Raw genomic sequence first — 12,117 nt, 5'->3', positions numbered from 1 at the left:
GTACATCAGCTAGTCACTCCCCACTCGCACTACAGAGGAAGAGCAGATGGTAAATTGGTGTGAGGAGAGGGTCTATCGCATTGGAACGGAGACATCCAGCAAGGTTCAGGCACCCGCTGCCTTCACGTGAGAGTTTCCCTGCCTTACTAGAATGGGAGCTGGTGTGGCTGCTTCAGATACAAACACCTGTGTTCAGGAGGGTAAGGCTGGGGGAGATGAATCCCTCACAAGGATCTTCCCTTTCCAAGACAGCTGGCAGGAGAGCTTGTCAGAGTCCAATCCTCTCTGAACAGGTTCTTTTAGCTATTCCACACATGGATGGTGTAATGTTTAATACTAAAACTTACTTATTTGAAGATATTGGACGTTACACAGGATTTTTGATTTAGCAGAGTGACACAGCAATAGACTGAAATCACAATACAAGTGTGAGTTACACTTAGCAAAATAGAGCAATTGCAGTATCAGCTCAATCACAATACCAGTGTGATCCCCATTACTGGTCTCTATCCTGTGCTCACCATCACAACGCTGGGCATCCCCATCAGCTCAATCCCATTGCTCTCTTCCAAGTTCTTTTGCTAGTTGTTCAGTTTTTATAGTCCGTGTTGGGCTGAGCCATGAATACCCTTCCTCCCCATGCTGGTCTGGCTAACTGAGGGAGACATTCACACTCTTTTGATGAACTCAGGGGAAAACACTGACACCAGCTGATCCACTCAGGTGGGGTGCAGTCACTTGATCCACTCAACTGACATAGCTGTTTATCTAAAACCAAGGTTACCCTCCAGTCGTGGTCCCCTTTGTGTTGAGATAAAGTCACCTTTCTGTGCAACAGCTGTGGTCAGTGACACCCTACATTATCCACTGAGCTTCATGGGCACATCACCCTTGCCCATCTCCCCTGAGCCTTCTTCCATTGTAGGGGTTTATTGATTGGTCCAAGTGCTATATTCCTCTCTCCTTCTGGTAGACAGAGAATATCCCCACTGGGTCAGGGGACTGGGTGTCCTTAGCTCAGCTCATGGAGCCCAACCCCCTCCTATCCCCACCAAAGAACTGGAAATGGTTGTCACCTTCCTCCATTTACACCCCCCAGCAGAGCAGCACTGACTCCTCTGGAAATCGTTAGCAGAGGCCCCTGCTCTGCATGGCACACTCAGGCAGCACAAAGCAGAGCTGGAGCCGGGGAGCTGAACGAAGGTAAAGGAGAGAGGAAAAGTGGGAGGTTCTGTGAGGAAGGCAGGGGTTTGTCTCCCAGAAGACTGCTCTAATTTGTCCCTGTCTTTTCCTCCTTGGACAGGCCCCCATGCCCAGCGTCAGCAAATGTCCAACAGCAGCTCCTTCAATGAGTTCCTCCTCCTGGCATTTGCAGATACGTGGCAGCTGCAGCTCTTGCACTTCTGGCTCTTCCTGGGCATCTACCTGGCTGCCCTCCTGGGCAATGGCCTCATCATCACAGCCGTAGCCTGCGACCACCACCTCCACACCCCCATGTACTTCTTCCTCCTCAACCTCTCCCTCCTCGACCTTGGCACCATCTCCACCACTGTCCCCAAATCCATGGCCAATTCCCTGTGGGATGCCAGGGCCATTTCCTACTGGGGATGCGCTGCACAGGTTTTTTCATTTTTACTTTCTCATCTCAACTGAGTATTCTGTTCTCACTGTCATGGCCTATGACCGCTATGTGGCCATCTGCAGACCCCTGCACTATGGGACCATCATGAGCGGCAGAGCTTGTGTCAAAATGGCAGCAGCTGCCTGGAGCAGTGGTTTTCTCTATGCTCTCCTGCACACTGCTAACACATTTTCCATACGACTCTGCCAAGGCAATGTCCTGGAGCAGTTCTTCTGTGAAATCCCCCACATCCTCAAGCTCTCCTGCTCAGATGCTTACCCCCGGGAAGCTGGGATTATTGTGATTAGTGCTTGTTTAGGCTTTGGGTGTTTCGTTTTCATTGTGCTGTCCTACGTGCAGATCTTCACAGTTGTGCTGAGGATCCCCTCTGAGCAGCGCCGGCACAAAGCCTTCTCCATGTGCCTGCCTCACCTGGCCGTGGTCTCCCTGCTTGTCAGTACTGGCTTGTTTGCCTACCTGAAGCCCTCCTCCCTCTCCTCCCCAGTTCTGGATCTGGTGGTGGCTGTTCTCTATGCAGTGGTGCCTCCAGCAGTGAACCCCCTCATCTACAGCATGAGGAACAAGGAGCTCAAGGATGCACTGAAGAAACTGGTTCGACTGCTACTACTTCAGCAGCAATAAGCTGCCCATCTCTCCTCACAAGGGATTTCCAATTTACCTCTGGCAACTCTTGGGCTTTGGGCATTCTATCTGTGATAATTCTGTTTGTAAATGCTTGAATTCATCCCACTTCTCCAGCAGCACAAACCCTGTCTGTCTGACCTAGAAGCCTTCCATAAATCTGCATAGCACTGTGTCCGGGCAGGCCTCCCAGGTAGCATGTCTGTAATAAAAGGGGTTTTCCTGAGGACAGTGCCTGAAGGTTGGGCTCTTCTTCCCAAGCTGGAGCCACGAATGTGCTCAGGGAGTTGCACCCGAAAAGGCCCTTTGCTGTGCTTGGGTTTTCCTTGGGCTAAGGGGCATGAGCTCACAGGGTGATGTGTTTGGGCAGGAGGGCTGGAGTCAGCTGTAACTTGTGGGTGCCCAGTGTCCCTGGAGCAGGTGAGTGGTCAAGTGGTGTCTGCTGGGGACTGTCTGCCATATTACAGGGCTGGTGAGAGATGTCCATCCTTCTGGAAGGGAATGTGGAGCCACCGCGAGAGCACAGGGGATCTCCAGGGACAGCATGTGCCTGGGATGGGCAGTGAGTGGAGACTCCCAAAACCAAGTGGAGTTGCCCAAAGGTAAAGGGCTAAACGGAAGAATGCACTGAATGAGAGCTCAGAAATCTTGGGAGAAGTAGTGGGGACCGAGCAGGCACAGGGAAGGGAGCCTCAAGAGTAGTTCATGTCATCTAAAAGGGGAAAAAAAAAAAACCACATTCATTCTGCCAAATGACACACGTGAACACCTCCTGAGCCTTTTGAAATGCCCTGTGTTTGGTTCAAGCATCGTCCATAGCCACAGAGCCTGGGAGGGTGTGGTCATGCGCAATGGTGCTGGTCCAGCTGGATCTGTCCTGACCAGCACAGCCAGTGTGGAGTCACCCTGTGGCCCCACAGCCCACTCGCTATGCAGAGCAGCACCACCAGCCTGGAGCCCTTTGGGGAGCATAGGGGAGGGGTGCAGGAATGGCCGGTGAGGTTGGCATGGATACACTCCCCTGGGGAAAGGTTCTCTGGGATCAGGGACATCCAGGGGGGGGAGTAGGGGTGCATGTGTGCACAGGGGAGAAAGACAAAGAGAAACACTTTCCTGTGTGCACTGGCTCGAGGCAGGTGTCTCTGTCGCTGGGGCAGCAGGATCTGCCTGAGCAGCCCTGGGACCAGGACTCTGGTGCTGTCCTGGAGAGGGGCTGGGGCTGTGGTGCAAGTGCCCAGAGCTCTGCAGCCCCCTGCGGTGGGCAGTTCTGCGGGGCCACCCTCAGCCTGGGCTGCTCTGCTGGGTGGTCTGGGGAGAGGGCAGGGGAGGTGGGGAGAGCTGGGGATTTGCTGAGATGGGCTGGAATGGTCCTGGGAGAGGCAAAACGCCAGCAGGCAGCTCCTGTGTGTGAACAGCAGTGTGGGAGCACCCACCAGTGTGCTTGCAGGCAAATGGAGGTCTCCTGGGAAAGGCACCAGGACATGGAGGGTGCAGAAGAGAAGAGCCCAGGGTGTTCCCTGTGTTGCATGAACACACTGGGGAAGTTGCCCCACGGCCATCGTCCTGGACCAGCCCCTCACATGGCCCCTTCCCACTGCTGGCTGCTCACCCCAGCTGTGGGGTGGTGCATGGCCAGCTCCGTCCTCCTGCAGCTCTCCATATCCCGATGGAGGTGAAAAGGCCAGCCTTGCATGGTCACTCTTCTGCACCAGACCCCAGCAGATCTGGGAGCACAGCTGTCTGCTAACAGCTGTGGGGGGCCCAGCCCGGACTGGGCAGGGGCCAGGTGCTTGGATCCCCCAGACTCTGGGGGATCATTTCATAGTCATTGAATAATACTCCAGCCCTTTCCATGTGCAAGGTCTCTGGTTCCATCTCCAGCGGAGTTCTGGCTTTCCTCACTCCATCCCTGTGTGCACGGACAAGGTCTTAATGCTCCCCCTGGGCTGACCATCCCCCTTCCACCCTCTGTGCACTTCCCTCCAGCACCGTGAGTGCTGGTACTGCTGCCAGGGCAGAGGTGGAAGATCACTCAGAGAAGCTCCTCTGGGAGCTCCTCAGGAAAAAAATGTGCCCAGTCCCGGCCTCATGCCCAGCCCCAGCGAGGCAGAGGGGAGCTGCCCTCTCCCAAGCCACCTTGGTGGTGCACTGGACAGGTGATGCCTTTGTGGCCAGCCAGGCTCCAGGTTCAGGCTGGATGCCAGCTCGAAGGCAGGAGTGCTGGGATTTTCATGGGCTTCCAGTGGTGAAGGCAAGTGGGCAAAAGTGCTAGTGCAAAGGCTGGGGGTGGAAAAGGCAGTGTGGGGCTGGTGAAGGCCCTCCCTCTGCTCCCCATGGGGAGGAGAGTTCCCAGGCAATGCTGAGCTCCACTTTGTCCAATGGGAGGGGAGCACAGGGCAGGGTGGAAGAGGCAGATGGAACCTCTCGGGATGCCAGAGGGAGTTTTCCAAAGGCCAGCACTGAGCCAGGACCTTTGCATCTCACCCCTGATGCTGCCCCAGCCAGGCTTGCTCTGCCCTGCCTGAGGAGCTCTCGCCCCTGTGCCAGCCATGCTGGAGCAGAGGCTGAGGAGCTGGAGGTGCCTCAGGCCAAGCTGTGCCAGCCCTGGGGAGCTGGCCCCAAGGACAGGGCAGGCCAAGACCTTCCTCGCACATCCCATGCTGATGGGAGGGCAGCACAGGGACGGGGGGACAACTTCCTACTGCCTGGCAGCCCTGCAGAACCTTTTGCAAGGGAGGCAAAGGTGACAGCTGCTGTGCTGCAGAAGCATTGGCTACGCCCCTTCCATGAGGCCCCTGCTGCATTCCTGCTCACCCCTGCCCCTGTCTGGCCTGCTGCCCCCTCAATCCCAGCCCCTGGCCCCTCTCCTGGCACTTTGGGGACCAGTTCTGCAGGCAGCAGCTCCCTGGCCATCCTCCCCTCTCCTCATGTCTGGGATCGAGCCCCAGCCAGGCAGCAGGACGCCAGCTCAGAGGCAGAGGAGATGAGTGAGCGTGGGGCTGGACAAGGGCACTTATTGCTCCCAACAACATCCTCTTTGTAGCAGGAACCCAGAGGCAAATGGTGCTTAAACACTTGAGCTGGGATACAGAAACACTTGCTCTCGTAACTATGCATCATCAAATCAGACTCCAAGTGGCTGCCCTCACTTTTTCATTCAGCTGTTCATCTGTGTGCAGTGTTACGTGGGTAGGGGCTGAAATCTGAAGCCCTCCTTACACCTTTGAATTGGCTTTCAGGCAAGAGTTGCTGTGGGGATATGCAGTCACCTTTTGTACCTAAAACTTTCTCTTGGATTTGCTCAGATCCCAGCTTCCCTTGCCAAGGTATTCTTGCAGGGGCAGGTCTTTTCTTGAGGGGCAGGTCTGAGGCAGAGATGGGGAATCGGGTCAGCAGGACGGGCACAGGGTCAGGTCAGCACCCGAGAGGTGCAGGGCCAGGCACAGGCATGTCCACAGCGTAACTCAGGCCAGGCCTCAGGACAAGGGGAGCAGCTCTCCAGCAAAAGGGAGGAGGCCCCGCAATGAGGCCGGTCACTCTCTGTCTCCCCTGCTCTTGTGTCCAGCAGATCCCCCTCCCTCTCTGCCTGCAGACCCTCCATGCCCACCCCACTGCTCAGCACCATATGAGACCCCAGCCCTGCAGCCCCTCTGGCAGCTCCTGCTGCCCCGGGGACAGAGATGCCTGCCCTTAGCTCGTGCACAGAGAAACCTGTTTCTTGTTCTCATTTTCTCTCTGTGAATGCTGCCCTCCTCTTTTCCTGGGATGTCCCTGCACCCCAGAGAGCCTTTCCCCAGAGGAATGTGTCCATGATGGCCTGGCCGACCGTTCCTGTATCCTCCCCTGTGCTCCCCACAGGGCCCTGGGCTGGTGGTGCTGCTCTGCAGAGCGAGTTGGCTGTGGGGCCCTGAGGCCACAGGGTGACCCCCGACTCTGCGCTGGCCGTACTGGTCAGGGTGGGAAGCAAAACCAGCTGGACAGGGCTCACCACCACTGATACTGCTGCCACCCATCCAAGCTCATGGCCTGTGCTCAGAGTGAGCCCAGGGCGTTTGCAATGGCAGGAGATGTGTTTGGGTGTGCACTAGCTCCACCTGTGGTGTTTCACTGAGGGTGCAGGAATCACTCTCCAGTGCCCCTTCCCTGGGCCTCCTGGGTCCCCACTGCCTCTCCGGGATTGCAGAGCCCTCCTTTCCCTATCCATACCTGGGTTTAGTGCTTCACCTTCTGGTTACTCCACCATGGACTGTCCCTCATTGTGTGAGGCTCCACTCACTGCCCACCCCAAGGCACATGATGTCCCTGGAGATCCCCTGAGCTCTCCTGGTACCTAAGATCCCTCCCCAGAAGGATGGGCATCTCTCATCACACTGTCACCCGTGGCACAGCCCTGAGCAGGCAATTCAGAGACCATTCCCCATCTCCACTGGCACTGGTCACCAAGAGATGAGCTCTGGATCCAGCCCTTGCTCCCTAACAGATCTCTCTGGCACTCTGAGCTCGTCCTATGGAGCCCACAGAGTTCACAAGCAGAGCAGAGGCCCTTTTGTGGTGCAGTTCCTTGGGGGTATTTTTGGCTCCATCTTTGAAGAAAGGCCTGAGTTCAGGCACGTCACATACTGCATCCATTGGGGGCCCTCTAGAAGAGCACTACAGATCACTCTGAGTAATTTCAGTTGCAGGCCCCCAAGGTGATCAGGGGCTGGAGCACTTGTCCTGTGAGAAGAAGCTGAGGGAACAAGTTTGTTCAGCGTGGAGAAGGGAAGGATTTTGGAGTGACTCGGAGCAGCTTCCCAACTCAAGGTTGCCACCCATAGTGAACCAGGCTTTTACAGGGATTCATGGCAGGAGAATGAGGGAATGAACTTAATGATGAAGGACTGCTTGTCCAGAATAGGCCCTCCTCACCGTCTACAACACCAGTTCTCTACAACACGATGCCCAATGAGTGTGATGCATGCAGAAAGGCATGGCATGAGGGTGATTGCACTCTAACAGGCCTAAGGTCCTTTGCAGATCCAGGAAAATCCAGAAGGATTGGGAGGGCCTTCAACATCCTAGGCACACATTTGTAAAGGTCAGCTTTGTCACTGTGGGAGGCTGAGGGAGCTGGGTTGTTTCAGCGTGGAGAAGAGGAGGCTTTGGGCAGACCTAATAACAGCCTGCCCATCCCTACCAGGAGGTCATCAAGAAGATGGAGCCAGGCTCTTCACCGTTGTGCACCATGGGAGGATGAGGCCCAGTGGAGATTAGCTGAAAGAAGAGAGGTTCAGGCTAGGGATAAGGGCCAACGTTTTACCCATCCAAACAGTGAAGCACTGGGGCAGCTTGCCCAGAGGGTTTGTGCCATCTCCTTCCTCAGATGTTTTCAAGACCTAAATGACTGAAGGCCTCAGCAAGCTGGTTGGAGCTGATAGCTGAGCCTGCTGTGAGAAGGAGGTTGGGCTAGAGACAACCTGATGTCCCTTCCAGCCTGAAGCATTTGGCATTTCCTTCCACCCTGGGTCTTCTCTTGTTGACCTTAGGGAAAAGAGCCAGCTTCCCCATGGCCATGGAAATATGAGAGACAAAAGGATGAGCAGATCAACTGCATGTGTCTTGTCCTGCTCTGGTCAGAGGAGTTCAGATTCAGGGTTGCTTGGCAGGTACCCCCACATAGCCCTGGGTTTTCATCTGCTTCACCTTTCATTGCATTTTCCCCTCTTTTCCACCTTACAAGCTCTTCTCCTTTACCACCCTGATCTCCTCCCTTGCTATCAGACCACCTCTCTTTACCCTGTCCCCATTGACCCTGCTTTTGCTGCCTTTGTACCTTCCTTTGCCTTCTCCGAGATGGTTGCCATGCTCATTTCCACCACTGCCAGCACTTCCTTTACAATACTACCCCCTTTATTATCTGTAGTGTCCTGCAGTTCGTCATGCTGTTATCCTGTGAGAGGCCTGGCAAGATGGCATGAGGCATCTGCACGCACACATTCAGAGCTGACAGAAAGGAGCTTGAGTGGAGAGGGAGCTGGAGAAGCTTGGAGATGAGGCCAACAGAAGCCTGCTGAAGTTGTGCAAGGGGAAGTGGCAGGTGCTGCCTTGGGGGAGTGACCCTGAGGAGAAGGGCCTGGACATTAGGAGGGATGCCATATGAGCCTATGGTGCATGCTCACCACAGATGAGGCCAGCTGCATACGGGGCTGCATGAGGAAGCGTCTGGCCACCCAGACAAGGACAGTCACTATCCCTCGTCGACTCAGCACTGGCGTGGCCACATCTGGAATCATGTGTGCCAGTGTGGGATGCCCAGTGCTGGAGCAGTGGGGAGGACGTGGAGAGGGTCCAGAGGAGGTCTGCCAAGATGGGGCTTGTTGCCTGCAGCACATGACCTGTAGAGGGAGGCTGAGGCACCTGGGCTACATTATCCTGGTGAAGTGGAAGCTAAGGGCAGTAGCGGCCTTGTTTCCTCCTCCTGCCTCCCGCGGCAGGCTTGGGAGGTGCCATCTTGTTGTCCCTAACTCAGTGTTGCACACCCCCACCCCCACCCTCCCCCCACAAAGAAGCCTGAGCAAAGTGTGAGGCAAGGGATCACCCTACCCAGGGACTGGGTGTCAGTGCCTGACTATGTTGTATGATAAAACACATCAAGGTTGACTTCGCATCAGAGGCACCTGCACATTTCCTTTGCCTACCTGCAATCAGGGCCTACAACTTTCTGCTCTGATCGGCCCCCAGGGACGCTCTGTGAGTAATGGCCCTCAGGGGGACCCATTAATGCTCCTCGAGGCTTTGGGACTGGCTTCTGAATTCAACTTCTTGAGAGGTTTGTTCAGTCTCCTCGCAGAATCTGACGTTCATGGACTCAGCACCAAATACACCCGAGGGGTCATTAAAATGCAAAAAGCCCTAACAAGCCATGTCTATCCCCATAATTTCCTTCAGTCCTTCAGTCCTCGTGTGGCCAATTGGAGAGGTTTCAAGAGTGTATTTACAAGAGGAAGATTTCAAAGAGTACCTAAAAAAAAAAGGGAAGGGATTTCTGCTGTTAATGTTTTCTTTACTTTTCAGCTTACAGAATAAGTGATAGCCACATTCTCCAGCTCATAGTGACTCAGAGGGTCTCCTAAGGAATCATGATGTGTGAGAAAAGCAGTATTTTGGACAGTAGACATGAACAAACAGCCTTGCTCCTCACCTCCCCAGCCCTGCCATTTCTCTCATCAGCCACTGGGGACCTACCTCACTCTTGTTAAAATCGAAGCTTTCTTCCACTCACGTCTGTAGCTGAATGTTACAGCCTCTATGCACCAATTCCCACCTGCTTTCCTTCGAGAACTAGCTGCAAATAGACACAGGAGGCTTTTTCTTTATTGGGATCCAGCAAAAGTAAAACGTGATGGAGTTGAATGAAAAACAAAATAAAGGCCTAAACTGTGTTTCAAGTCCAGGCTGCCTCCAGGGAGGTGTGCTTTCCACAAGGGATAGCCTTAGGAGAAATGTTTTAGAGAGATTGATGGGAAAGGATAGAGGAAAAACCCAGTTAAGGCATTGTCTAAAGAGACCATTAGCCTCCTGAAAGATGAGGCAAGCTTTACACTCCCCGAAGCTCAGAGCAGCAGAGGTGTCTGAATGAATGAAGAGACAGGAGAGAAGGAAAAGTGGGAAACAAGGGAAAGTGCCTATGTCCAGATAGTCTGCTTCAAAGATGACTTTAGAAATGATCAATTTAATCAGGATGTGGGGAAATATGTGAAAGCTTACTGAGATTAAGTCCATAGCATAACAGACAAAGCAGTGGTAGACCAGCCTGAGGGGTAGATGAATATTTCTTCTCCTGAGTTTCACAACCTCCCTGACAATTTCCATTATTTCATCATGGGATGACATGGACATTTTTATTACAATGAGTCAGTCTCCAAATCCAATCCCCACTGACTAATCAATTTGGCAGACAGGGTTTGTGCCTCTGGAGAATTGGGATGAATTCAAGTATTTGTGTACAAATGACGATCACAGGTAGAATGCCCAAAGCACAAGCGTGGCCCAGGTAAATTGGAAATCCCTTGTGAGGAGAGATGGGCAGCTTGTTGCTGCTGAAGTAGTAGCAGTTGAACCAGTTTCTTCAGGGCATCCTTGAGCTCCTTGTTCCTCATGCTGTAGATGAGAGGGTTCACTGTTGGAGGCACCACTGCGTACAGAACAGACACCAACAGATCCAAGGCTGGGGAGGAGAAGGAGGGGGGCTTCAGGTAGGCAAACATGACAGTGCTCATAAACAGAGAGACCACGGCCAGGTGAGGGAGGCACATGGAGAAGGCTTTGTGCCGGCGCTGCTCAGAGGGGATCCTCAGCACAACTGTGAAGATCTGCACATAGGACAGCACAATGAAAATGAAACACCCAAAACCTAAACAAAGAGTAACCACAAGCGCCCAAACTTCCCTGAGGTAGGAGTCTGAGCAGGAGAGCTTGAGGATCTGGGGAATTTCACAGAAGAACTGCTCCAGGACATTGCCTTGGCAGAGTCGTATGGAAAATGTGTTAGCAGTGTGCAGGAGAGCATTGAGAAAACCACTGCTCCAGGCAGCTGCTGCCATTTTGACACAAGCTCTGCTGCTCATGATGGTCCCATAGTGCAGGGGTCTGCAGATGGCCACGTAGCGGTCATAGGCCATGACAGTGAGAACGGAATACTCAGTTGCGAAGAGAAAGGTAAAATGAAATACCTGTGCAGCACATTCCCAGTAGGAAATGGCCCTGGTGTTGCAGAAAGAATTGGCCATGGATTTGGGGACAGTGGCAGAGATGGTGCCAAGGTTGAGGAGGGAGAGGTTGAGGAGGAAGAAGTACATGGGGGTGTGGAGGTGGTGGTCGCAGGCTATGGCTGTGATGATGAGGCCATTGCCCAGGAGGGCAGCCAGGTAGATGCCCAGGAAGAGCCAGAAGTGCAAGAGCTGCAGCTGCCGCGTATCTGCAAATGCCAGGAGGAGGAACTCTTTGAAGGAGCTGCTGTTGGACATTTGCTGACTCTGGGCATGGGGGCCTGTCCAAGGAGGAAAAGACAGGGACAAATTAGAGCAGTCTTCTGGGAGACAAACCCTTTGCCTTCCTCATTGAACCTCCCACTTTGCCTCTCTCCTTTACCTTCGTTCAGCTCCCCGGCTCGAGCTCATCTTTGTGCTGCCTGAGTGTGCCATGCAGAGCAGGGGCCTCTGCTAACGATTTCCAGAGGAGTCAGTGCTGCTCTGCTGGGGGGTGTAAATGGAGGAAGGTGACAAACATTTCCAGTTCTTTGGTGGGGATAGGAGGGGGTTGGGCTCCATGAGCTGAGCTAAGGAGACTCAGTCCGGTGACTCAGTGGGAATATTCTCTGTTTACCAGAAGGACAGAGGAATATAGCACTTGGACCAATCAATAAACCCCTACAATGGAAGAAGGCTCAGGGGAGATGGGCAAGGGGCATGTGCCCATGAAGCTCAGGGGATAAGGTAGGGTGTGACTGACCACAGCCGTTGCACAGAAAGCTGACTTTATCTCAACGCAAAGGGGACCATGACTGGAGAGTAGCCTTGGTTTTAGATAAACAGCTATGTCAGTTGAGTGGATCAAGTGACTACAGCCCAACTGAGTGGATTAGCTGGTGTCAATGTTTTCCCCTGAGTCCTTCAAAAGAGTGTGAATGTCTCCCTCAGTTAGCCAGACCAGCATGGGGGGAGTGTATACATGACTTAGCCCAACACGGAGTATAAAAACTGAACAAATAGCAAAAGAACCTGGAAGAGAGCAATGGGATCAAGCCGGTTTCATCCCATGTCTTCCTTCCCGGTGACTGGGGATGCCCAGCGTTGTGATGGTGAGCACAGAATAGA

General features: G+C 53.7%; 1 protein-coding gene and 1 pseudogene across 1 annotated transcript; one reads left to right on the top strand and one right to left on the bottom strand.

Annotated features, from left to right (window-relative positions):
* The first annotated feature begins 1,356 nt into the window (after positions 1 to 1,356).
* On the top strand, positions 1,357 to 2,263 carry LOC136994136 (olfactory receptor 14I1-like; annotated as a pseudogene).
* An 8,105-nt stretch (positions 2,264 to 10,368) lies between these two features.
* Positions 10,369 to 11,100, bottom strand: LOC136994157 (olfactory receptor 14J1-like; the record flags this gene model as incomplete). Its single annotated transcript, XM_067310403.1, has 1 exon — positions 10,369 to 11,100. A coding segment is annotated over one exon (732 nt), but the record flags the coding sequence as incomplete, so codon positions are not given.
* Between the last annotated feature and the right edge of the window lie 1,017 nt (positions 11,101 to 12,117).

This window comes from Apteryx mantelli, chromosome 24, assembly GCF_036417845.1.
Source record: "Apteryx mantelli isolate bAptMan1 chromosome 24, bAptMan1.hap1, whole genome shotgun sequence".
In the NCBI taxonomy this organism is placed as follows: Eukaryota; Metazoa; Chordata; class Aves; order Apterygiformes; family Apterygidae; genus Apteryx; species Apteryx mantelli.
This window is presented reverse-complemented; position numbering and strand designations above follow the sequence as displayed.